Source organism: Hyla sarda, chromosome 2 (assembly GCF_029499605.1).
Source record: "Hyla sarda isolate aHylSar1 chromosome 2, aHylSar1.hap1, whole genome shotgun sequence".
In the NCBI taxonomy this organism is placed as follows: Eukaryota; Metazoa; Chordata; class Amphibia; order Anura; family Hylidae; genus Hyla; species Hyla sarda.
This window is the reverse complement of record NC_079190.1, coordinates 208859969-208885011: the sequence shown is the minus strand read 5'-3', so window position 1 is coordinate 208885011 and position 25043 is coordinate 208859969. Positions and strand designations below refer to the sequence as shown.

The 25043-nt window shown below is 42.3% G+C and overlaps 1 protein-coding gene across 2 annotated transcripts; it reads right to left on the bottom strand.

The window, feature by feature from the left end:
* Positions 1-614: 614 nt before the first annotated feature.
* On the bottom strand, positions 615-24473 carry NXPE3 (neurexophilin and PC-esterase domain family member 3). Of its 2 annotated transcripts, none has more exons than XM_056556275.1 (6): positions 24202-24473; positions 19596-19786; positions 10189-10940; positions 9773-9846; positions 8641-8838; positions 615-1969 (listed from the first exon to the last, which is right to left on the bottom strand). In XM_056556275.1, exons 2-6 carry the CDS (start codon positions 19686-19688, stop codon positions 1425-1427), a joined length of 1662 nt encoding a protein of 553 aa, XP_056412250.1. In that variant the 5' UTR covers positions 19689-19786; positions 24202-24473; the 3' UTR covers positions 615-1424. The 2 variants fall into 2 exon arrangements, with proteins under 2 accessions (XP_056412250.1, XP_056412249.1); XM_056556274.1 differs by having other exon boundaries at positions 24077-24472.
* Positions 24474-25043: the final 570 nt, after the last annotated feature.

Sequence of the window (25043 nt, the reverse complement as noted above, 5' to 3'; positions counted from 1 at the left end):
CTCTCTCTCTCTCTCTCTCTCTCTCTCTCTCTATCTATCTATCTATCTTTTCCACCGGAGTACCCCTTTAAGGACCAGGCCAATTTTATTTTTGCATATTTGTTTTGTTTTTAAAGATACATAACGGTTTTATTTTTTCATCCAAAGAGACAGTGAATCCCAGTGAGCAGCAGATCAGCAAAATGCAAATCAAACAAAAAATTATTTGACCTCCTGCCAATAGTTGGAACTTTCCTTCATACAGAATAATATGTATAAGGCTGGGTCCACACTACGTTTTGTCCCATACGGGAGCGCATACGGCAGGGGCGAGCTAAAAGCTCGCGCTCCCGTATGTGACCGTATGCGCTCCCGTATGCCATTCACTTCAATGAGCCGACCGGAGTGAAACGTTCGGTCTGGTCGGCTCATTTTTGCGCCGTATGCGCTTTTACAACCGGACCTAAAACCGTGGTTGACCACAGTTTTAGGTCCGGTTGTAAAAGCGCATACGGCGCAAAAATGAGCCGACCGGACCGAACGTTTCACTCCGGTCGGCTCATTGAAGTGAATGACATACGGGAGCGCATACGGTCACATACGGGAGCGCGAGCTTTTAGCTCGCCCCTGCCGTATGCGCTCCCGTATGGGACAAAACGTAGTGTGGACCCAGCCTAAGCCCAAGTCCAGCTAAAGGAAAAGCACACAACTGATAGTAATAGGTTAAGTTGCTACAGGAGGACACAGCTGAAACTGTTAACCTGCTAGGGGAGGATATTCATCCTGCTACCACCGTAATATGGAGGACTCCTACTGCTGTTTATTTAAAAGCATCCAGCATAAAGTAAAAGAGCAGCACAACATAACTTTAGAACAACCTGTGGATACCGGATCGATGAGCCAGAGCAGGAATTAGGAGCATTGAATGGGGCTAACCCATAATCAGAACCACAGCAAAATCTGCTGCATAAAAATTGACAAGCTGTGGGTTTACCTCAGATGTCCGCCACAGTTCCACAACAGATGTTTCTGATGGAAGCATAATCACTTTTCACCCCTGGCTTTAAAATTAAGGGCATTCTCAGATATTAAAGTATAAGATTATAGAAGATTGGGACTGATTATGTAAAAAAACAACAACATAAAAACAGCAAATAGTCTAGTTTGCGCTATCAAAGGCCTGCATCACACCCTGTATGTATAACATGCAGCTCTCTTTCATAATAAAAAAAGATAAGATAAGAAAGGTCGTTTTTCACTACTAGAGTCACAAACCGAGACAATTCCAAGGAACAAAACAGTGCAAATGAGTGGATAGCAGCCCAAACTACAGGTAAATAACACTATAGCACTGGAAGATTACTCCAGGGGTTCCTTTCTTTAGATACAAATTAATTTACTGCCAAAAACAATATGAAATAATAAACCTAAAAAACAAAAAATATTCAGTTAGGACAAACAAATGACAAAAACTCATCTATCTGATTCTTTACAATGATGCGGTCAGGATGTAATGCATGTGGTAAATAGTGTGCAAGTGACATCTCCCAAGCATCCACTATTTTAATATGAAGTCCAGAAAACATAGCCCTCATTACAGTGTCTAGTTGCAGTGAATACCAGTCACTATTAAAGAGACTCACTTCAGGTCCAAGTTCCTGGACATTGGCAGAGCGAATGATAACTGCTGTGTTTGGACTACGTTCCAGTAAGCGAAGAAGAGCAGCTCGTATGTTCCTTAGGCGTCTTATGTACACTTCCACTGGAAAGGTGCTGAAGTGAGACCAGATGGTTATGGCTACCACAGTGTTCTTTCCTCCCACTATACCATCCAATTCATTGGCAATGTAACGCAGCTCATTGCTTGACACTGTTGAAAAGCGAATAGGCGGCCCGTGACACCGGAATTTCAGCATTATATTATGTTCAATATCAATAGACAAGAATGGACCAACATTCTTAGGGCTCCCCAGGTCAAATGGCTTTAGGTCTAAAATAGAATAATATTAAAATAAATTGTAGAATTGAGAATACATATATGCAATCACAATAGGATAACAGTTGATGGGAATATATAAGGAAGAACTCCGTGATAAAGGGGGGGTTATCCAAAAAATAGAAAAACAGTGCTGATTTGTTCAGCACTACACCTGTCATCAGGTTGTGTGTGGTATTACAACTTGGCTCCATTCCCTTTAATGCAGTGCTTCTAAAGCGCGATCCTCAAGACCCCCCAACATGTCATGTTTTCTGGATTTCCTTAGTCTTTCACAGGTGATTTAATTGTGGTCAATGAATCGGGCATTACCACAGATATATCACCTGTGAAATCCAGAAAACATGACCTGTTGGGGGTGCTTGAGGACCGCGCTAGAGAAACACTGCTTTAATGGAACTGAGCTTGTAATACTACAAACAACCTGAGGACAGGTGTGGTGCTGTGCTGTTTTTTGTTTTTCTTTAAAATAACTCAGCTCTGTTTTTCAAACCTGGATAAACTCTTTAAAGAGAATCTGGTGGCTCCATTTGCTGAAAATACAATATGATAGTTGTTAGTGTATAAATGCAACCTGTATCCTTCCTCAAGCTGATTGGTGGTTGCCACACAATTGTGCCTTTTTATTTCTCAGCTAAGTGTCAAGGAGGTGGGGCTGAATTGCTTAGGTGCCAAAATCTGGCATGCCCCCTCATACTTGCTGCCCAGCCCAGACTCTCCTCGACTGATGTAAAGGGTTCTGTGTCAATCAAGGGGAGGTTGCAGTACCTGAGCAGCTATCCAATGGTGTCTGCAGCTCCCTTTAAATAATTTACTTTTTAAATGTCATACAAACATGTAAAAAAATGTAGTTTGTTGGGGGTCAGTGCTTCATTCCCTGGCTCTGTGCTCAATCCATTTCATTGCAGGAGTCGGGCCTTATTAAGTGTATGGAGCAGTCTCCTGCAATAAAATAAACTAAGCTGTCGGGCACTTCTCCTGGCAATATTTAGAGATCTGTTGGCGTCTAATTCCCCAGCTTATGAAAATGTTTCATAAGTTTGTTTTTAACCCCTTCATGAACCAGCAAATTTTTCTTTCTGGTTCACCTCTCATGATCTTGTTACATTTTATAATCCTTCCAGTTCACTGCCCCTATCATGATAAACCACCCCTGCCTTTATTTTTATTATATTTTAGTTTCCTACCTTTATATTGCTCTGTTTTTGCTCAGTCACAGTCAGATTCACAGACTGGGAAGGGGAGTTACCCAGCAGGCAAGACATCATCTGAAGCTATACAGGGGAGAACTTCCTCCCTCACTCGGCTACACACAGCAGCCCAGAGCAGTTCAGTGTGTGAGATGAGCTCTGATTGGATAAGGCTGCACCCCCCCCCCCCCCCTCAGCATTTCCTGATTTTGGACTTCTGCTAGGCCAGCAGGAGTCCAAAGTCTGTCCAAAAGATAGGGGGAAATGTGCTCTGGACAAGTAGGGAGACACCTAGTGGCAGCTTTTTTTTTTTTTAAACAAATAAAACAGAAAACAAAAAAAAAAAATGTAAACAAAGTACATTAGAATGATTTTTTTTTACCATAAGGAAAGCAATAGCAAAAAAAAAATGTAATAAGAGTGCCCATTTAAATAATTTTTGTTTCATTTTATGGAAAAAAAATTAAATGTAAAAACTTGAAAAAAAACAAAAAAACTTTGTTCATTACCCATATTATGTTCTCACCCCTATACCTTTTTTTTTATTTTCCCACCTACAGAGCTGTATCAGGGTTTGTTTTTTGCGCCATGAGCTGTCGTTTTTAATGGTACCACATTTGTGTAGTTCTGGCTTCTTTTTATTAAGTTTGTTTTTGGGATGTAATGTAACCAAAAATCAGCATTTTTGGCGTTTGGAATTTTTTTTGCGTTTACGCCGTTCACCGTGCAGGATCAGAAATATAATAATTTGGACAATTACGCACGCAGCAATAGCAAAGGTGTATTTTTTTCTTTTCTGTACAGTGTTTTATATTAAAAAAAAGAAAAAAAAAGTGGTTAAAATTTTTTTTATTAGGGGAAGGATTTATCTAGTGGTGGAATGGCACCACTAGACTCCAGGGAATAGCAGCAATTAATGTTTAAATGCTGTGATCTGTATAAATCACGGTATTTAACCAGTTAAATGATAGACATTACGTCATTACTGATAACAGCGGGCATCTCCAGGTTGTGATGCGGACCCGACCCACAGGCAGGAAGAGATGACACTAATGCTTTAAAGGGAATTGCGCTACAGCACGCAATGGAGGCAGGGAGTCAACTCGCCCAGCTCCCCTGACTCCTCCATATTCTTCGCCCACCCCCTTAATTATTATGCTAATGAATGCTGCGGATGAGCACACAGAGCAGAGTGCTAATCTGTTGCAATCATTAGCATAATAATAAGGATGCAGGGCAGACAGAGAATATGGAGGAGGATGGTGAGCCGACTCCCTGCCTCCATTGCACGCTAGATAGCAATGTAGCAAAAAGTATACAGTGCCAGAACTCTGCATATACTCAACAGATTTAAGTAAGTGACCTCTCTTTGTAAAGCTGTTCAACCGCACTATAACCCAGTATATTGGGTTTAGTATGGGGGAACAGGGTATCAGATTCTCCTTAACCCCTTAAGGACCATGGGTTTATTCATTTTGGAAACTACTAAAAAAATATGGTCCAGCAGAAAACCAAATTGATAGACTATAAACTCCCAGTATCGAAATTATATATAGAATCCAATTGATGTGATAGGAATAGGGGAGCCACTAAAACTTAACTTTTAATATGTGCTAATTAAAAGTATTCCAACATACAAAAAATTTGATATTAAATAAAAAAAAAAAAAACAACCATAGAGCTGCCAATCACTATCACTGGTTTTGCCGAATGTTCAATTACAAGGTTGGGATTTCGCCAACAGTAGGCAAGTATATATGTGGACGCAAGACGCTATCTCACATAAAGTACAGGACAATGTTGCATGTATTAACAGATTAGAAAAATATATAGGCACCAGACACGTTTCTGCCGGGATAATGCGGTGTCCTCAGGGGAAGCCTATATCAGTTATAATACGAATAAAGAAACCAATAAATGCTACAATATGTCCAGATGCTGTATAGTCACGTGCCCATAAGCAGAGTAAGTGTCTCCAATAGATGTCCTAAGAGACAAGCCAAGCCAAATGGTGGGGATAAAGATAGACCCAGTGGGGTATACAAGTAACAGCTTATCCCCCAAGAAACAGTCCGCATGACAATCACCAGCTTGAAGATACAGTCCTAAATAGTCCTCAAGAGTGCATACCTGCAATGGCAGGGAGCCGCGTACTAGCCAGCTTCTCTGCGCTTAGTCTTTTTTTTCTTTTTTTTTTGTCATTACAAAAGTACAATTGGTGACACAAAAAACAAGACATTATATGGGTCTGTAGGTGCAAAATTGAAAGTATTATGAATTTTAGAAGGGAAAGCGGAAAAACAAAAATTGGCCTGGTCCTTAAGGGGCCATCCAGGAATAAAAAAACAGGCCACCCCTCCCTCAAAGACCTCCCACCCTCCGCCTCCAGGTTGGGTGCGGCTCCGACGCTCAGCTCTCCCGAAGTGAATGGAGCCAAGCCGCAAAACCAAACCCAAAGTGGAGACAGACAGGGAGAGGTCCCCGAAAGAAAAAAGGCCCGTTCCCTGACTCCTGGACAACCCCCAGTACGCGGCTCCCTGCTTTTGCAGGTTTGCGCTCTGTCCTTATTTAACACCGGACTGCACAACTGTTTACCCCCGATACCATTGAGCAATGTATCTTCAAGCTGGCGGTTGTCATGCATACTGTTTCTTGGGGATAAGCTGTTACTTGTATATCACACTGGTTCTATCTTTATCCCCACCATTTGGCTTGGTTTGTCTCTTATATGACATCTATTGGAGACACTTACTCTGCTTTACATATAGTTATCCATATATTATAAACCTTTGGACACATGACGATACAGCATCTGGACATATTGTAGCATTTATTGGTTTCTCTATTCATATTATAACTGATATAGACTTCCCCTGAGGACGCCGCACTATCCAGGCAGAAACGCGTCAGATGCCTATATTTTGCTAATCCAAGGATAGGGGATAAGAAGTCTGATCGCAGGGGTCCCGCGATCTCTCCTGCAGCCCCCCCCCCGAGTCATCAGCTCTCCAGAGCTATGTTTGCTCTGTGGCTGATGACTCACCATACAGGGATCGGCGGTTTGTGACGTCATGGCTCCGCCCCCTCATGACATAACACCCCACCCCCTTAATGCAAGTCTATGGGAGGGGACGTGGCTATTGCCACGCCCCCTCCCATAGACTTACATTAAGGGGGCGGGGCGTGACATCATGAGGGGGCAGAGCCATGACGTCACGAACCGTCGGCCCCTGCCAGGGGCCCGGCTGCAGGAGAGATCGTGGGGGTCCCCAGCAGCGGGACCCCTGCGATAAGACATCTTATCCCCTTTCCTTGGATAGGAGATAAGATGTCTAGGGGCGGAATACCCCTTTAATACATGCAACATTGTCCTGTACTTTGTGAGATAGCGTCTTGCATCCACATATATACCGGGTGATCCAAAAGTCAAGACGAACTTTAAAAATTAATAATTCGAAAACGAATCAAGATACAAAAGATACGGTTTGCACCAAACAGATGGAAAAGAAAACGGGTTTTGTGTGGCAACGAAAAAAAAAATAGTGCTGTTGGCGACCAACAGATGGCGTTATACAGCATTTAGTAGCATTTCTTGCGTTATGGCAGACACATTTTGGCGGATGGCATCTTTCAGTGATGCCGGTTGGTCGCGGTACACTTTTAACTTCAAGAATCCCCACAGCCAAAAGTGGAGGCCATGCGTGACTAAAGTAGAGACTGATAATGCGATCCTCCCAAAATGTTAAGCGTAGCAGGCGTTGCACAGGCAGAGCAATATGAGGTGGGCTCCATCTTGCATAGGTGATTGATTTGAGTGCCTGTCGCGCTTGCAGTTCAGGAATAATGTTGTTCTGTAACAGTGCTAAATATCGCTGACCAGTGACAGAAACTGTTTTGAAACCCGTCGCCAACAGAACTTTTTTTTCTCGTTGCCATCCGTTTGGTGCAAACCGTATCTTTGTTTCTTGATTCCTTTTCGAATTATTCATTTTTAAAGTTTGTCCTGACTTTTGGATCACCCGGTACTTACCTACTGTTGGGGAAATCCCAACCTTGTAATTGAACATCCGGCAAAACCAGGGCTAGCGACTGGCAGCTCTATGGCTGTTTTTTATTATTAATATCACATTTTTGTATGTTGGAATACTTTTAATGAGCACATATTAAGATTTAAGTTTTAGTAGCTCCCTTATTCCTATCACAATTGGATTCTATATATACCGTAATATAAATTTATTCATTTTAGCACTTTCGTTTTTTCCTCCTCACCTAAAAATCATAATGCTTTAAATTTTGCACCTACAGACCCATATGACGGCTTGCTTTTTGCACCACAATTTTACTTTGTAATGACATCAATAATTTCATGACAAAATATACGACAAAACCAGAAAAGAAAAAAAAAATAGTGGGGCAAAATGTACAAAATTTTTTTTTTTTTTTTGATGGGATTTTTTGATCCCTTTTAAAAAAAAAAATTTCAGGGTATACAAAGTGACCAAAAAAAAATGCAGTTTTGGACTTTGGTATTTATTTATTTATTTATTTTTATGTATACGCCATTGACCGTGCGGTTTGATTAATTTAATGTTTTATAGTTCAGACATTTGCGCCCACAGCCATACCACATTTTAATATTATGTTTACGTATTTTTTTATATGGTATTGGGGAAAAGGGGGGGGTGATTTAAACTTTTAATATAGAAGGGGTTAATGGGTATTTTTTATTTTCTACACTTTATTAGTCCCCTTGGGGACTTTTAGGAGGAATCATTAGATTCCTCATACAGATCAATGTAGTTCCATAGAATTACATTGATCTGTGTACTCTGCGCTCGATTGATAAAGCCTAGTCCTGCCAGGCTCTATCAATCACAGAGCCACGGACTGGCCCTCCAGCCTACCTCCACAGTGGACCACTAGGGACTGTTTAAAAGGTCCCTTTAGACGCCGCTGTCAGTTTTCACAGCAGCAATCTAAAGGGTTAATAGATGGTCGCGGCGATCGCTGCATGTTGGCTATTAATGCCGACCCTCAGCTACAGGAATCACGCCATACACATTTTGCCATCTTAGGACATTCCTCCGGTACCCAAAGCAAAATTGCCGGGTGGGGTGAGATCATATATTATAAAGAGCGCAAGTGAAGGACAAACAGTGGAAATTTAGCGGAAGACAACTTAGCAATAAAAATAAAGTAAGTGACCCACATATGGACTCCTGTTCACCCACACTATAACCCAGTGACAGTTTTCCTTTAACCCTACAGTATTTAGGGGTGAAATCCACAGTGAATTTGCATGCAACACACGATTTTGCTATAGATTCGCCATAGAAAAATAAGCTGTGTGTGGAACTACCCATAGGACTTGTTTGGGCAGTTGCAAGTGAGTTCCTGTGTAAAGAGAAACACAAAAATACTGAGATCTTCATTGATGGGAATAAAACTGTTAAACAGTGTAAGATGTAAGATCACCTGGTACAACATCTGTGAGATACTCAAACCACTGTCTTATTGTAGAATCTCCAAACAAATGCACCACCTTCCCCTGTAAACAATCCGTGATATCAGAAGACTTGTCGAACTGCCATAGTATGGAGCTCCCAGAAATCCACTGATCTCTATAGTAATACCCCGATGGGAGAAACTTAGAGCTGGGAAGAAAATATTTCTCTAAAAACAAGAAACAAAACAATTAATATCTTCTGGTTGAAATGTAGTAATATTGACATACAATCTTCATCCGCACATTCTTCACACTTTATCATTTGAACTTTGACTGAGTGACAGCTCTCCCTGCAGTCATTTATAGTCCTTTAGTGCCCAAAGTCATGAACTATGAGATAACAATATTTATTGTTAACCTGACCTGTGTATCTGCATTTTCAAGTGACTATTCAGAATGTGCCGTCAAGTAAATGTGGTGCAGCCATTCTAAAATATAATTTTTATTCTGCACTTAGCAGTTTTTACATGTCTTCAGGCTAGTTTTCCCTGAACTCAGCTACAAAGTGGGTGGAGGCTAGCTGATGTGAGGTCTCCTATACACACACATACAGAAGAATAGAATAAAACAGCAGCATGCAGAACACTATACAGCAGTAACAAGCAGTGTAGCTGTCCTTCCTACACTAAGAAAAGACCGTAAGGGACATTTATCAAAACCTGTGCAGAGAAAAAGTGGAGCAATTGCCCATAGCAAGAAGCTGTAGATCAAATTAGGATAGGGGATAAGTGTCTGATTGCGGGGGTTCTAACCACTGGGACCCCCAGCAATCTCCTGCCCGGCACCCCGGCTCTCTCCATGAACAGAGCAACCTCCTCTCCACACGTGGATTACTGTTGACCACAGCATGAAGCTGTAGCTGACATGCCCCTCCATGTTCCTCTATATGAGAGCCAGAGTATTCATGTATCTACGGTTTTCCCATAGAGATACAATCCACAATCTTGATCTCCAATCTTCACATTGTAAGCTGCTGTCTTCAAGGAGAACAGATTCCCTCCCTCCCCCCCCAAGAGTCAGACAATAGGAAATAGTAAATGTACCCTCATATTTCTTGTGGGATAACCCTAATAAAAAATATGTATTATAGAAAGAAAATACCTTTCACTTTCCAGGGATGTACCATCACTGCATCGGGGCCCCTTGCCAGGATGGGTACTTTAATGTTTACACCACTTAAAGGAAACAAAAAACAAAAAAAATTTTTTAACTTAGATGATCAGTAATGCTTTATTTTTCTTTCTCTACAGGAAAAAAAAAAGAGATAATGTAACAAAACAGTTCACTATACTTGACTTCAGTACCATGCCAGGGGGACATATGCCTATTGCAGTTTTTCCCAACCTTGGGCTCGTTACTTTTGCAAAGCAACATTTCCCATAATGCCTGGACTGCTATTGAGGAAGACTGGCATTTGTCCTTGTTTGAGTTGCAATTGGTGACAATTTTAGCAGTCCCAGAGACTGTAAAAGAATGTATACATTATACTAAAAATAAAATCACTCAGCACAGAATACCTTTGAAAAAACATGTTATCATGGAAATTCAAAAGATTTTTCATATAACCTCCTTTTGCATGATTTACACGACTTGAGCAAGATAACTTTTCAGGCTTGTAGCAGAACCAAGGTTCTCCAGTCTTAAGATCAGTGTAATTGCATGATGGTTGCTTCTTAGGCAGACAAACATTGCACATTGTAGTTTCAGAAAAGTCACCTGAACGGAAGAGACTTTTAAAGTAAACTCTGTCTGGTTTGTCTTCACGTAATCTTTGAAGGACCTGAATCCCTTCACTCGGATGAACCAGAATCACTGAAACAGTCACCCTACCAGGCCAAAGTAATGTAAAGTACACACTATAGAATCCATTCTGATGGTCCAAGACTTTTCCCACTGCACCAGCTTTCAAGAAAGGAGAATGGATTTTTGCTTGCAAGTAGTCTCCTCCATAGGGCTTTGGATTTCCTTCAAAATCGTGCATTCTCACTAGCACTTCCACTACATCCCCCACCTTAAATGATGACTGAGACTGCAAGATGACAAAATGACTATGAGCAGCATCGGAGCTTTTCATAAACTCAGTCTCATGCAGTGGCCCAGGCCATTCCAGAATTTTCAGTAGAGATTTCTGTTCTTCATACTCCGATTTGGACAGAATTTGAAGGCGATAATCACAATGATGATTCCTGTTTACTGGGGATAGAGAATGAGCTGTATCACTGTGTACTTCTGTCCATCCTGGCTCTAGACCCATCCTATGATTTAGATGCTGTCAATATATAAAAAAGACAATATATAAAATTAATAAAGCCATGTGATACAGTTTACAACATATTCCAAGGAATAGCAAACCTACTTAGTTTGTAACATTGCTTCCTATACATATTCTGGTAGGTCACAATGTTTTAGGGACTTGTATTTAGTTGAAAAATATCTGTTAGTATACATGTAGTTTAGGTTTACATCTATAATTGATACACATATTGGCCGACATTTATCATTGTCTTTAGACAGTTTTTTTTTTTTGTGTGTCTAGAAAAGGCGCAAGCGGGGTTTATTTACACATTTCTGCTGATTTTGAGTTGTAATCCACTGATTTTGGCAAAACACATGATATGGAAGGGTTTTATGAACTGCGCCTTTTTGTGAAAAGGCGCAAAAAAGGCGCAAAGCCACTGAAAAGTCTCTAAAACTACACCAGCCCAAACACATTTCAGAAAATGTTTACCTGCACAAAATGTATCAAATGCTCTGTCACCATTTAATAAATTTGGTTCTCCTACGCATTACCAGCACACAAAAAAATAAATAAAAAAGGTGAAGAAAAATGCTTCACTTACACCTACAATGATAAATGCTTCACTTACACCTACAATGATAAATGCTTCACTTACACCTACAATGATAAATGCTTCACTTACACCTACAATGATAAATGCCGGCCATTATGATGTAAAGTTAAGTGCACATGACTTCTTTTGAGTCATTTTTAGATTTTTAGCTATTTTGCAGTTATATCCCAGAAAAATGGTGGTTAGCAAATTGCAGATTAGCATTTGATGTAGGCATAAAATATGGAAACAAAATGTATTAAAAACTCATTTTAAAAATTGCAACAAAAAAAAAAGGTGTACAATGCCCAAAAGACTGTAAATATTTTCTTTTTCGATGCTCAAAATGTTATAGACTTAGGGTGCGTTCACACTGAGGAATTCAAGAGGAATAATTTCTGTCAGGAAATTGTTGCCTTCTCCATCAAGCGGAATTTCCATGCGGAAATCAAGGAGGAGGCTAGTTAATCTACTTTTCTGAATTCCGCTCGAAAACGATGTCGGACAGAATTTTTTTTTTTTGCCATTGACATCTATTGGATTCTGCTCGCGGATTCCGCTTGAAGAATGAACATGTTCTTTCTTCAAGCGGAAAGGAATTCAGCGTCGGAATTCTGCTAGCAGAATTTCCGCAGTGTGAACAGGACAGCAGAAATAATATTAAAGTCAACAGGCAGAGGAGATGTGCATTAATTTGGAGCGGAGAATTCAAGAGGAATAATAAGGGAGCAAAAAAAAAATAATTATGTTAACGTGTAATTCACTTTATACATTCTGTGATAAAATGTTTAAAAATGATGACAACCATAGTAAACTTTTGCCTCGGTTAATGCAAATATTGTGCAAATAAATAGATGAACTCCTTAAAGACACAGAGAGAGCTGTGGGGCTGTTAAATAAAACTTAAAATGGCCCTATTCTAACCTCTATAACTTTTTTATTTTATTTATTTATTTCATTTACAAGGCTTTTAACCCCTTAAGGACCAAGCCCATTTTTCACCTTAACCCCTTAAGGAGCAGGGGTTTTTCCACTTTCGTTTTTTCCTCCTTACCTTTTAAAAATCATAACCCTTTCAATTTTGCACCTAAAAATCCATATGATGGCTTATTTTTTGCACCACCAATTCTACTTTGTAATGACATCATTTTACCCAAAAATCTATGGCGAAACGGAAAAAAAAAATCATTGTGAGACAAAATTGAAATTTTTTAACTTTTGGGGGCTTCTGTTTCTACGCAGTACATTTTTCAGTAAAAATGACACCTTATCTTTATTCTGTAGGTCCATATGATTAAAATGATACCCTACTTATATAGGTTTGATTTTGTCGTACTTCTGAAAAAAATCATAACTACATGCAGGAAAATGTATAAGTTTAAAATTGTCATCTTCTTGCCCCTATAACTTTTATTTTACCGCGTATGGGGCGGTATGAAGGCTCAATTTTTGCCCCGTGGCCTGAAGTTTTTAGCGGTACACTTTTTGTATTGATCGGACTTGTTGATCGCTTTTTATTCATTCTTTCATGATATAAAAAGTGACCAAAAATACACTATTTTGGACTTTGGAATTTTTTTTGCTCGTACGCCATTGACCGTGCGGTTTAATTAATGATATATTTTTATAAATTTCCGCACGCGGCGATACCATATAGGTTTATTTTTATTTACACAGTTTTGTTTTTTTAATGGGAAAAGGGGGGTGATTCAAACTTTTATTAGGGGAGGTGTTAAATGATCTTTATTCACTTTTTTTTTTTTTTTTTTTTTTTGCAGTGTTATAGCTCCCATAGGGATCTATAACACTGCACACACACTGATCTTTTACATTGATCACTGGTTTCTCATAGGAAACCAGTGATCAATGATTCTGCCGCTTGACTGCTCATGCCTGGATCTCAGGCACTGAGCAGTCATTCGGTAATCGGACACCAGGAGGCAAGGTAGGAGACCCTCCTCGCATCCCACAGCTGTTCGGGATGCCGCGATTTCGCCGCGGACATCCCGAACAGCCCCCTGAGCTAACCGGCAATGTTTTACTTTCACTTTAGACGTGGCGTTCAACTTTGAACGCCGCTTCTAAAGGGTTAATAGCACGCGGCACCGTGATCATTGCCGTGTGCTATTAGCCACGGGTCCCGCCCGTTGTTAGAGGCCGGGCCCGACCCGCTATGACCCGCCACGTCGTGGCCCCGCGTTATAGAAAGGGAAAGGACTCAGGACGTACCGGTACATCCTTGGTCCTTAACAGGTTAAAGGCATACTCTGCTGTAAGGGGATAAGATGTCTGATCGTGGGGGGCCTGCCATTGGGGACCCCCACAATACCCCTTGCAGCAGCCCGGAGCTAAGTTTTCTCTCAGGCTGATGACGGGCGGTGCAGGGGACGGCACTCAAAAGGATTAAGATAAAAGTTTTCCACCGGAGTACCCCTTTAATTCCCTTTTATTAACTTTTTCCTTTTTTTTAGCTCCCACAGGGGGCTATAAGATGCAATCTTCTGATTGATCAGTATATGCAATGCTATGCCATAGCGTAGCATTGATCAGTGTAACCGGCGCTCTGCTGCTCTAGCCTACTGCACAGGCATGGAGCAGTAGATCGCCAATCGGAAGACGGAGAGGCAGTTGAGGACCCTCTCGTCGTCTGGTAAGCTGATCGGGACATTGTGATTATGTCAAGATAGTTCCGATCAGCTCCGCTGAGCTGCCAGGGCAGTTTCACTTTCATTTTAGACGCCACAATCAACTTTGATTGTGGCATCTAAAGGGTTAATGCCGGATATCGGCCCGATCGGTGGTGCCCGGCATTAGCCGTGGGTCCTGGATGCCCGTAGTAACCAGGAGCCACGGGGTTTAACCCGTTCTCTGCTGGTGGGAATGGTTTAAATCCCATTAACGGGACCAGGGCGTACAGGTACTCCCTTGGTTCTTGAGTACTAGGGTCCGAGGGCGTACCTGTACGCCCTTGGTCCTGGACGGGTTAAGGGTGCGATTTTTGTGCCACAAAGTGTAGTTTTTAAATGGTACCATTTTAGTCTCACTTCTGGGACCCGCATCTCTCTCAAGAACTCTCATAGAACGCATGTCACGATTCGGCTGGCAAGAGGTGGATCCTCTGTGCCAGAGAGGGATTGGCGTGGACCGTGCTGGTGGACCGGTTCTAAGTTGCTACTGGTATTCACCAGAGCCCGCCGCAAAGCGGGATGGTCTTGCAGCGGCGGTAGCAACCAGGTCGTATCCACTAGCAACGGCTCAACCTCTCTGACTGCTGAAGATAGGCGCGGTACAAGGGAGTAGACAAGAGCAAGGTCGGACGTAGCAGAAGGTCGGGGCAGGCAGCAAGGATCGTAGTCAGGGGCAACGGCAGGAGGTCTGGAACACAGGCTAGGAACACACAAGGAAACGCTTTCACTGGCACAATGGCAACAAGATCCGGCGAGGGAGTGCAGGGGAAGTGAGGTATAAATAGGGAGTGCACAGGTGAACACACTAATTAAGCCAACTGGGCCAATCAGCGGCGCAGTGGCCCTTTAAATCGCAGAGACCCGGCGCGCGCGCGCCCTAAGGAGCGGGGCCGCGCGCGCCGGGACAGGACCGACAGAGAGCGAGTCAGGTACGGGAGCCGGGGTGCGCATCGCGAGCGGGCGCCACCCGCATCGCGAATCGCATCCCGGCTGGGAGAGGTATCGCAGCGCACCCGGTCAGCAGGTCTGACCGGGGCGCTGCAATTGCGAGGATGTTGCGAGCGCTCCGGGGAGGAGCGGGGACCCGGAGCGCTCGGCGTAACAACGCAATGGGAGTTTCGTAAACATTACAGCACCACTGGCTATGTTGTTGCAGTGCTACACTGTTTACGCAACTCCTATTAAAAAAGGGGAACTCCGATGGGAGGGAAAAATAAAAAAATTTAAATCAACTGATGCCAGAAAGTTAAAAACAAATTTGTAAATCCCTTCTATTTAAAAATCTTAATCCTTCTAGTACTTATCAGCTGCTGTATGCTCCACAGGAAGTTCTTTACTTTTTGAATTTCCTTTCTGACTGACCACAGTGATCTCTGCTGACACCTCTGTCCATGTCAGGAGCTATCCAGAGCAGGACAGGTTTGCTATGGGGATTTGTTCCTGCTCTGGACAGTTCCTAAAATGGACAGAGGTGTCAGCAGAGAGCACTGGGCTGAGACAGAAAGGAAATTCAAGAAAAACTTCCTGTGGAGCATAAAGCAGCTGATAAGTACTGGAAGGATTAAGATGTTTAAACAGAAGTAATTTACAAATGGGTTTCATTTTCTAGCACCAATTGATAAAAAAAAAAAAATTCCCAGCGGAGTACCCCTTTAAGTCCTATACGAGTCAAGTATATTGTGTAAAACAGCCGTTCAGCTACCACTGACCACTACAAAGAGTCTCAGAGGTGGGACCCACATCTAGATCTATGTCATGTCCTGTGGATATGCCAGAAATGTCTGAGATAAAAATATTTCTGCCTTGATTCATTTCTCTCTTTATAAATGCGAATAGAAATAAGTTTATTACTAAACTCCAATAAGGTGAGGAGAATCCACCAGGAGCTCCATTCCCAACTTGTTTTATAACCATAATCCCTCTGAAATGCAGCAAAATTTGAGTGTGAATCATACACCATGAGGCAGCCTGTCCATGTTTCATGTTGTCTGTTAACCCCTTAAGGACGCAGCTCATTCTGATTCTGAGAATGTTTTTTCGTGACATATTCTACTTTATGTTAGTGGTAAATTTTCGTCGATACTTGCATCGTCTCTTGGTGAAAAATTCCAATTTTTTTTACTTTGAAACTCTCTGCTTGTAAGGAAGATGGACATACCAAATAAATGATATATTGATTCACATATACAATTAGGGATCGACCGATATTGATTTTTTAGGGCAGATACCGATAATCTGTGAACTTTGAGGCCGATAGCTTATACCGATATTCCGGTATAAGTTATCGGCAATTTCTCCCCCCACCGCAGAAGCCGCTGCAGATCAATGATTTAAAGCGGACGGTCCACGCTATTTGGCCGCCAAATTCGCAAGCTAAGTACCTCATAATTTCATATTTTCATTTATTGCACTACAGCTGTATAGCTTTTCGTGTTCTATCTATATACTCATGTTTTATCTATATACTCATGTTTTATCTATATCTTTGTGCTAGCAGTGTGCTGCTGTATTCTCCTGTTGCTATATTATATATATATATATATATATATACATACATACACACACTTCATTTACACATCCGACTAACAAAAAGTCGTCAAACACCTGTGGGGTGTTAAGGCTCACTGTACCCCTAGTTACGTGCCTGGAGGGGTGTAGTTTGCAAAATAGTATGCCTTGTGTTTGTTTTTTTTTTTGTTTTTTTTTGCTGTTCTGGCACCATAGGGCCTTCCTAAATGTGACATGCCCCCAAAAAAAACCATTTCAGCAAAATTTGCTTTCCAAAAGCCAAATGTGACTCCTTTTCTTCTGAGCATTGTAGTGCGCCCGCAGTGCACTTGACGTCCACACATGGGGTATTTCCATACTCAGGAGAAAATGTCCCCCAAAATCTGTAACCCCATCTCTTCTGAGTATGGTGATACCCCATGTGTGGGCGTCAAGTGCACTGCGGGCGCACTAAAATGCTCAGAAGAGAAGAAGTCACATTTGGCTTTTGGAAAGCAAATTTTGCTGAAATAGTTTTTTGGGGGGCATGTCGCATTTAGGGAGCCCCTGCGGTGCCAGAACAGCAAAAATAAATAAAAAACCATGTCATACTATTTTGCAAACTACACCCCTCCAGGCACATAACAAGGGGTATAGTGAGCCTTAACACCCCACAAGTGTTTGATGACTTTTTGATAAAGTCGGATGTGTAAATGAAATGTATTATTTATTTATTTTTTCACTAAAATGCATTTTTTTCCCCCAAATTTTACATTTTTACAAGGGGTAATAGGAGAAAATTCCCCCCAAAATTTGTAACCCCATTTCTTCTCAGTATGGAAATACCCCATGTGTGGTCTGAGTATGGAAATACCCCACGTTAGGTGCTCTGCTGGTGCACTATAATATAATAGGAGAGGAGGAGCGCCATTGAGCTTTTGGAGAGAGAATTTGGTTGAAATAGAAGTCGCCTTGTGCGTTTACAAAGCCCCCATGTTGCCAGAACTGTGGACCCCCACACATGTGACCCCATTTTGGAAACTACACCCCTCACAGAATTTAATAAGGGGTGCAGTGAGCAATTACACCCCACTGGCGTTTGACAGATCTTTGGAACAGTGGGCTGTGCAAATGAAAAATTACATTTTTAATTTTCACGGGCCACTGTTCCAAAGATCTGTCAGACACCTGTGTGGTGTAGTTTCCAAAATGGGGTCACGTGGGGTAGGGGGGGGGGGGGGGGGTGTCATTGGCACTATGGGGGTTTTGTAAACACACGTGGCCTTCAATTCTGGACAAATTTTCTCTCAAAAAGCCCAATGGCGCTCCTTCTCTTCTGAGCATTGCAGTGCGCCAGCAAAGCACTTTACAAGAGAGAGACCTCCACCGCTGCCGCCGGTCACACTACAGTTCCCCCGTTCTGCCCTGACCCCTGATCCCCCTTATTTTCCAGGTCATCGGAGACCCATATGACCCGGAATCGCCGCAGATCGCCGGTCTGAGTCTCAGGACCCCCCTCAGCGATGTTCCGGGAACCGGAATTCCCACGGGCGTACCTGTACGCCCTACGTCCTTAAAGACTCAGGATGCAGGGCGTATGCATATGCCCTGTGTCCTGAGATTAAGACTTCCTTCACAAAGTTTTCTTTGCATGTACATAACACCAAGCACACCCACTGATCAGCTGCTTCACGAGACTTCAGTGCATGCCGTAGCCTTTTCATTTTTTTACTTTGGATTTTACATTGTGCATACTGGCACATTGACATACGGTAATTTTGTAGCAGCGGTGCTAGGTGCCAAATCAAGTAAATGAAAAGTTATAATATAAACACAGTAAAAACTATCAGCAGAGGTGCTAAAAGGCAGACACTCACCTATCTCATATTGACGACCTATCCTTAGGCTAGACCATACATTTTTTTAAATAATAAGGACAGGATTTGAATTCATTTTTATGGAAACTGTATGTACTCTTTAAATGAGAACTCCAATATGGGTGGGAAAAAACAACTTATCCCCTATCCTAAGCATAGGGGTTAAGTGTTAGATCGCGGGGGGTCCGACAGCTGGGCCCCCCCCCCCCCCCCCCCCGCGATTCTCCTGTACGGGGACCCGGCTCGCTCCTGCTCAATGCAGGAGCCGAGCGTTTTCGACCACAGCCAAAGCTGCGGCCGACAAGCCCCCTCCATTAGAAAGTTTACCTTCTGTTTGCCACACTGCTTCTCCTGCATTGCTCTGAATGAGGAGTGGGATGCCAGCACATGATTGACACTTCAGGCAAGCATCGTTCTGGTGACATCAGTCCGGTGCTTGCCTGAACGTGCACGCTCCCGATACTGATCTGTTAGTGGAGATAAGCATCGCATGTCATACACATTGGCAGTGATCCTCTTCCCCAGATTTTAATTACCATGGTATGTATGTTTACCACAGACCCTCCTGATGTCCTTAACAGTCCCTGGGCCCGGGAGCTAATGTGCCTACATCAGAATATGCGCTCCCATGAACCCCGCCAGGACAAGAAGATGGGTCGTTACGCAAGCACAGCCATTACTGTGATATCGCAGTGAAGGACATATCCATAGGCAACGAGCAGACAACGATCAAGATAAGAGGATGAGAACAGATGAACGGCTATGAAATGATAACATGATAATGATCTTTTTTTTCTGGGGTAGATTCATGTCAAAAGGCTAAGATGGGAATCGCCCCATAAGCATTACACCATTGGGGACAGAAATGAATGTTAGTTCTTCTGAGCAGGCGGCACTTTCTGTTGCCCCCTTTCTCTCTAGCTAATAAATTGAGGGCCTGAATAAAGGGTCTCCATCTCAACTCAAACTTCCCTAAAATGGTCTAATGGTTTAACACAGACAACCTAATTCATTCTCAAACAAATGCAGAAAAACAACTTACCTCTACCAGATGGATGTTACTAACCAACACCAGCACCACCAACAAGAAGATGAGAACAAAACAGATCTGGAACCTGTAGAGGGTACACCACATGTTTTTGTAGATACTTCAACTTCCATATTATATTCCTGGCCTGGCTAACTTGTGATAGTTTAGATCACCTGGGCATGTTCCTCTAATGCCATCTTTCCCTAAGGAGAAAAACAAGAGATGTAAAGCAGACTACAAGATGATGTGCTTTCATACAAGATGTTTTGATGCAGTTTTTTCAGCCAGAAGTAAATAAAAAGAATAGGAAATATAAAGGAAGGACTTCTACTTCTCCCTCCTGATGGATCCACTTCTGGCATCAAATAACGCAGACATGTTCATTCTTCAGAATCCACTCGGAAATGCATAGTGCTCAAAGAAGACATGTGAGGGACTGCCCAGAGCATGAGCAAATCTCTCCTGCTCTGGACAGTTTGTGACACGGACAGAGGTGTCAGCAGAGAGCACTGTGAATAGACTGTAAAGAACTACACAACGCTCTCTGTAGTATACAACAGCTGATAAGTACTGAAAGGATTAAGTGGTACTCCAGTGGAAAACCTTTTTTTTTTTTTCTTTAAATCAACTGCTGCCAGAAAGTTGAACAGATTTGTAAATTACTTCTATTAAAAAATCTTAATTCTTCCAGTACTTATTAGCTGCTGAATACTACAGAGGAAATTCTTTTCTTTTGGAACACAGTGCTCTCTGCTGGCATCTCTGTCCATAGCAGAATATGTTTGCTATGGGGATTTCCTCCTACTCTGGACAGTTCTTAAAATGGACAGAGATGTCAGCAGAGAGCACTGTGCTTTTGATTCAGAAGACAGCTCTGTGTTCCAGAAAGAAAAGAATTTCCTCTGTAGTATTCAGCAGCTAATAAGTACTGGAAGGATTGAGATTTTTTAATAGAAGTAATTTACAAATCTGTTTAACTTTCTGGCACCAGTTGATTAAAAAAAAAAAGTTTTCCATCGGAGAACGCCTTTAAAAAAAATATTTAAGTAATTTACAAATCTGTGTAATTTTCTTGCACCATTTGATTTTAAAACTTTTTTTTTCCTCTAAAAATACCCTTTAGGGCTTGTTCATACTACGTAACTCCCACAGAATTCCGCAATCAGAATTACGTGCTGTGAACATAAACATTAGTATGAATGCCTTCACGCAAAACCCGTTTACACTGAGCAATTTCAGCGGCGGACAATTCCACTGCTGAAATTGTTCTGTGCAAAGAAAGAACATGTTCATTCTTTGCGGGAAGTCTGCGAGCACTACATAGCCATCAATGGTGACGGCACAGTACCGCACGGTCCTACTACCAACGGTGGCCGCCAGAATGGAATCTGCGCTTGAGGAATTCTGCGAGCGGAGATTCCGTTCAAACTCCTTAGTGTGAACATACCCTGAGGGGGTAGGGTCTCAATTGGCATATTTTGCTGCATGTTTTCTGCAGCTGATTTTGCTACCCATTGACTTCAATGGATAGGAAAATATGGAGCAAAATACGGCACGTATGGCCCAACCCTTAATGTTTTACATTTCAAAAATGTCATTTTTTGTGTAATACCATATAACAATGGCAGATTCATGAAGGTCTTACTCCAATGTTACCAACACAATCCAGGCCGGATTAACCCAATGGGGCTGTAGCTGAGGCCTCTGATGCTGAGGGGGCCCTTTCTGACTCAAGCTGTATTTTAATTTTGTTTTTCGTCTCTGTGCGGCTGTACATTTTAAATTACCAGGGTGGTGCCAGGTTCAGAGCTGGAAGGGGGCCTCCTCACTACCAACATCACAAGAGTAAAGTCAGCACTTTAAGAGCACCAGCAAGGGATTCTGGTAGCAGATGTGTGGTGCCACGTGCAGACAGGTCTACTAATACGTGGTGCGTCCTTTACACCACAGACGTGCCAGTGTCCCTATCGTATTTACTGGCTCTGTCTATAAAGGACTCCATATATAGACTCTGCTGGCTCTGTCTATAAGGACTCCATATATAGACTCTGCTGGCTCTGTCTATAAGGACTCCATATATAGACTCTGCTGGCTCTGTCTATAAGGACTCCATATATAGACTCTGCTGGCTCTGTCTATAAGGACTCCATATATAGACTCTATATAGACTCCTAGTTGCCAGAAATGCAGATTTTTGGATCACATCATATAATCGAAAAAAAAAAGTTATCAAAAAGTCCCATCAAAACAAAAATTGTACCGTTAAAGGGGTTCTCCACCATAAGGTGATTTTAGTATGTACCTGGCAGACAGTAATGGACATGCTTAGGAAGGATCTGCGCTTGTCTTGGGGCTAAATGGCTATGTCATGAGATTACCATAACAGTGGCTAGCTTTTTGTAAACTTGTATTTCCTGTTTGACTTATTTTTTTTTTACTATAAATCCCACAATTCCATTTTCCTCCCTCCCACACATCAGCCACCCCACCCATTGAAATATAAATGAGCTGCATCCATTCAAAAGACCTGTGGTTTTCAATCAGGGTGCCTACAGCTGTTGCATTAGTTGCAGATTGATCCCTCCACTCATTGAAGCAGACAGGCTCCCTGTCATCAGCTGACTAGTGAGTCAGGTCTCGGCCGCATTGCAAGCTGGGAAAAATCTGAGACAACAGTCATTTTGTATGCTGGTAAAAATAAACATTGGGGTGAAAATCACATAAGAATTGTGAGAAAACCGTCACACACAGGTACAGACACTATATTATGAACTACAGTACACTAACTTTACAGCCCCTGTAGCATAGTCAAATAAAAAAAACAAATCTTGGAATACTCCTTTAACCCCTTAACGACGCAGGACATATATTTATGTCCTGCGCCGGCTCCCGCGATATGAAGCTTCTAAAGTGAAAGTGACCCAGCTGCTCAGTCGGGCTGTTCGGGACCGCCGCGGGGAAATTGCGGCGTCCCGAACAGCTGACAGGACACCGGGAGGGCCCTTACCTGCCTCCTCTGTGTCCGATCGGCGAATGACTGCTCCGTGCCTGAGATCCAGGCAGGAGCAGTCAAGCGCCGATAACGCTGATCACAGGCGTGTTAATACAGTGTGTGCAGTGTTATAGGTCCCTATGGGAGCTATAACACTGCAAAAAAAGTGTTAATAAAGGCCATTTAACCCCTTCCCTAATAAAAGTTTGAATCACCCCCCTTTTCCCATTAAAAAAAAAAAAATTAACATATGTGGTATCGCCGCGTGCGTAAATGTCCGAACTATAAAAATATATCATTAATTAAACCGCACGGTCAATGGTGTACGCGCAAAAAAATTCCAAAGTCAAAAAAGCGCATTTTTGGTCACTTTTTATACCATTAAAAAATGAATAAAAAGTGATCAAAAAGTCCGATCAAAACAAAAATCATACCGGTAAAAACTTCAGATCACGGCGCAAAAAATGAGTCCTCATACGTGGAAAAATAAAAAAGTTATAGGGTTCAGAAGATGACATTTTTAAACGTATATATTTTCCTGCATGTAGTTACGATTTTTTCCAGAAGTACGACAAAATCAAACCTATATAAGTAGGGTATCATTTTAACCGTATGGACCTACAGAATAATGATAAGGTGTAATTTTTACTGAAATATGCACTGCGTAGAAACGGAAGCCCCCAAAATTTACAAAATGGCGTTTTTTTCTTCGATTTTGTCGCACAATGATTTTTTTTTCCCGTTTCGCCGTGCATTTTTTGGGTAAAATGACTAATGTCACTGCAAAGTAGAATTGGCGACGCAAAAAATAAGCCATAATATGGATTTTTAGGTGGAAAATTGAAAGGGTTATGATTTTTAAAAGGTAAGGAGGAAAAAACGAAAGTGCAAAAACGGAAAAACCGTGAGTCCTTAAGGGGTTAATAAGTACAGATAATCACACAAAATAAAAAATGAGTGAACATACAACCACAAATAAGTAAACATAAAAAAAAGTTAAAGGTCAGAAAAGAGCAATGTTAAGCATATTATTATTATTAGATTATTATTATTATTATTATTATTTTTAAAGCATGCCTTTTTCAAGCAATACACCAAAAATAGTAAATCTATATCATTTGAGTATATTGACCTTCAGAACCCCCACCCCTTCAAAAAATAAACTTTTGGCTTTACAAGTGACTGCAGCTATGCTTGAATAAAACAGGTGCTGGATGTCTAGATTTGGTGAGTGTGCTTTTTTTCTTTTCAAGCAATGGTCTCAAACTGTGGCCCTCCAGATGTTGCAAAACTTCAACTTTCATGTTGGGAACTGAAGTTTTGCAACATCTGGAGGGCCACAGTTTGAGACCACTGCTTTAAAGGTTAATCCGGCCTTGAAAACAAGTGACTTTGCTCATGGTGGGTTAAAGTTTTCCATGCACATAGCAGGTGTATGCACCCTGTACTGTATAGCAGCCTGTGATGGGCATCTATGCATAGGACACTCCAGTACTGTTACCTAGGCTGGGTGTAATGATGAATGCCACTGGCACAGCCGACTTCCGAAATGCCAGTCCTCTATGTGTTCCCACCTCTGCAGTAGCCAAGGACCAGCTGTACATACGGGCACCAGGCACTGCTCACCTCTCCATTGCCAGGTCAGATGCCCGCTTCCGATGTGCGCCCCCTGGTGCCAGCACCTCGTCTTGCCGAAGACCTGCTAGGACGGGTAATCTATAAACATCCAGTACTGTTATATACAATGGATGAAGGGAAGGCCTAGCACTCGGCGGGGAAGATGGCTCCTCCTCTGTGTGAGGCGGGGGATGTGGAGGAGGAGGCCGGGGGCAGCGGCTGGGCACAGTCTCTTCTATTATCTAATGTCCTGCACAACAATATACGATCACGTCAGACCTGCTGCTGCCCACTTGTGTCCTGCCCATGGTAGCGGCAGACTGGTACCGAAGACACTATCTCAGCTCGTTTAGGAGGTCACTTGCTTTTAAGGGGTTAATGTGGTTCAGGTTTAATAGATAAATTGCACGATAATGTATGGGTGGATGTGGGAGATAGTTATATAGATATAAGATACATATGAGACAGATATATATATATATATGAGATAGATAGAAAGATAGATATGAGATCAGTGGCGTAGCTATAGAGGTCGCAAAGGTCGCAGTTGCGACCGGGCACCACTACACTATCGGCTGCACTGCAATTCACCTGACAGGGCGTGAGCGGGGGTGGCCCATCACTGCCTGCCCTTTTTTTTTTTTTATACTTCTAAAATGTTGGCCCAGCCCCTTTAAAAATTCAGCACCGGGCTGGAGAGGTCAGGGGTTGTGGGAGAAGACTGTGTGCCCCTCGTAGGCATGCACGTCTTCTCCAAGCCCCTGACGTGTCCCTGCCTGCAACCATGGGCGCCTTCGACCCCGCTACATCCCCCACCCTTAGTGCATTGATGCTGCAGCCTCCTCTCCGCC

What these genes read in the sequence shown, in the direction of transcription:
- NXPE3 (XM_056556275.1), bottom strand. Translation starts at nt 19,688, where the DNA reads ATGTGGTGTACCCTCTACAGGTTCCAGATCTGTTTTGTTCTCATCTTC. An exon ending in GTAACATCCATCTGGTAGAG is followed by an intron (nt 10,941 to 19,595) that starts GTAAGTTGTTTT and finishes ATATATTGACAG; the next exon opens with CATCTAAATCATAGGATGGG. An exon ending in TCTCACAGATGTTGTACCAG is followed by an intron (nt 1,970 to 8,640) that starts GTGATCTTACAT and finishes ATTCTATTTTAG; the next exon opens with ACCTAAAGCCATTTGACCTG.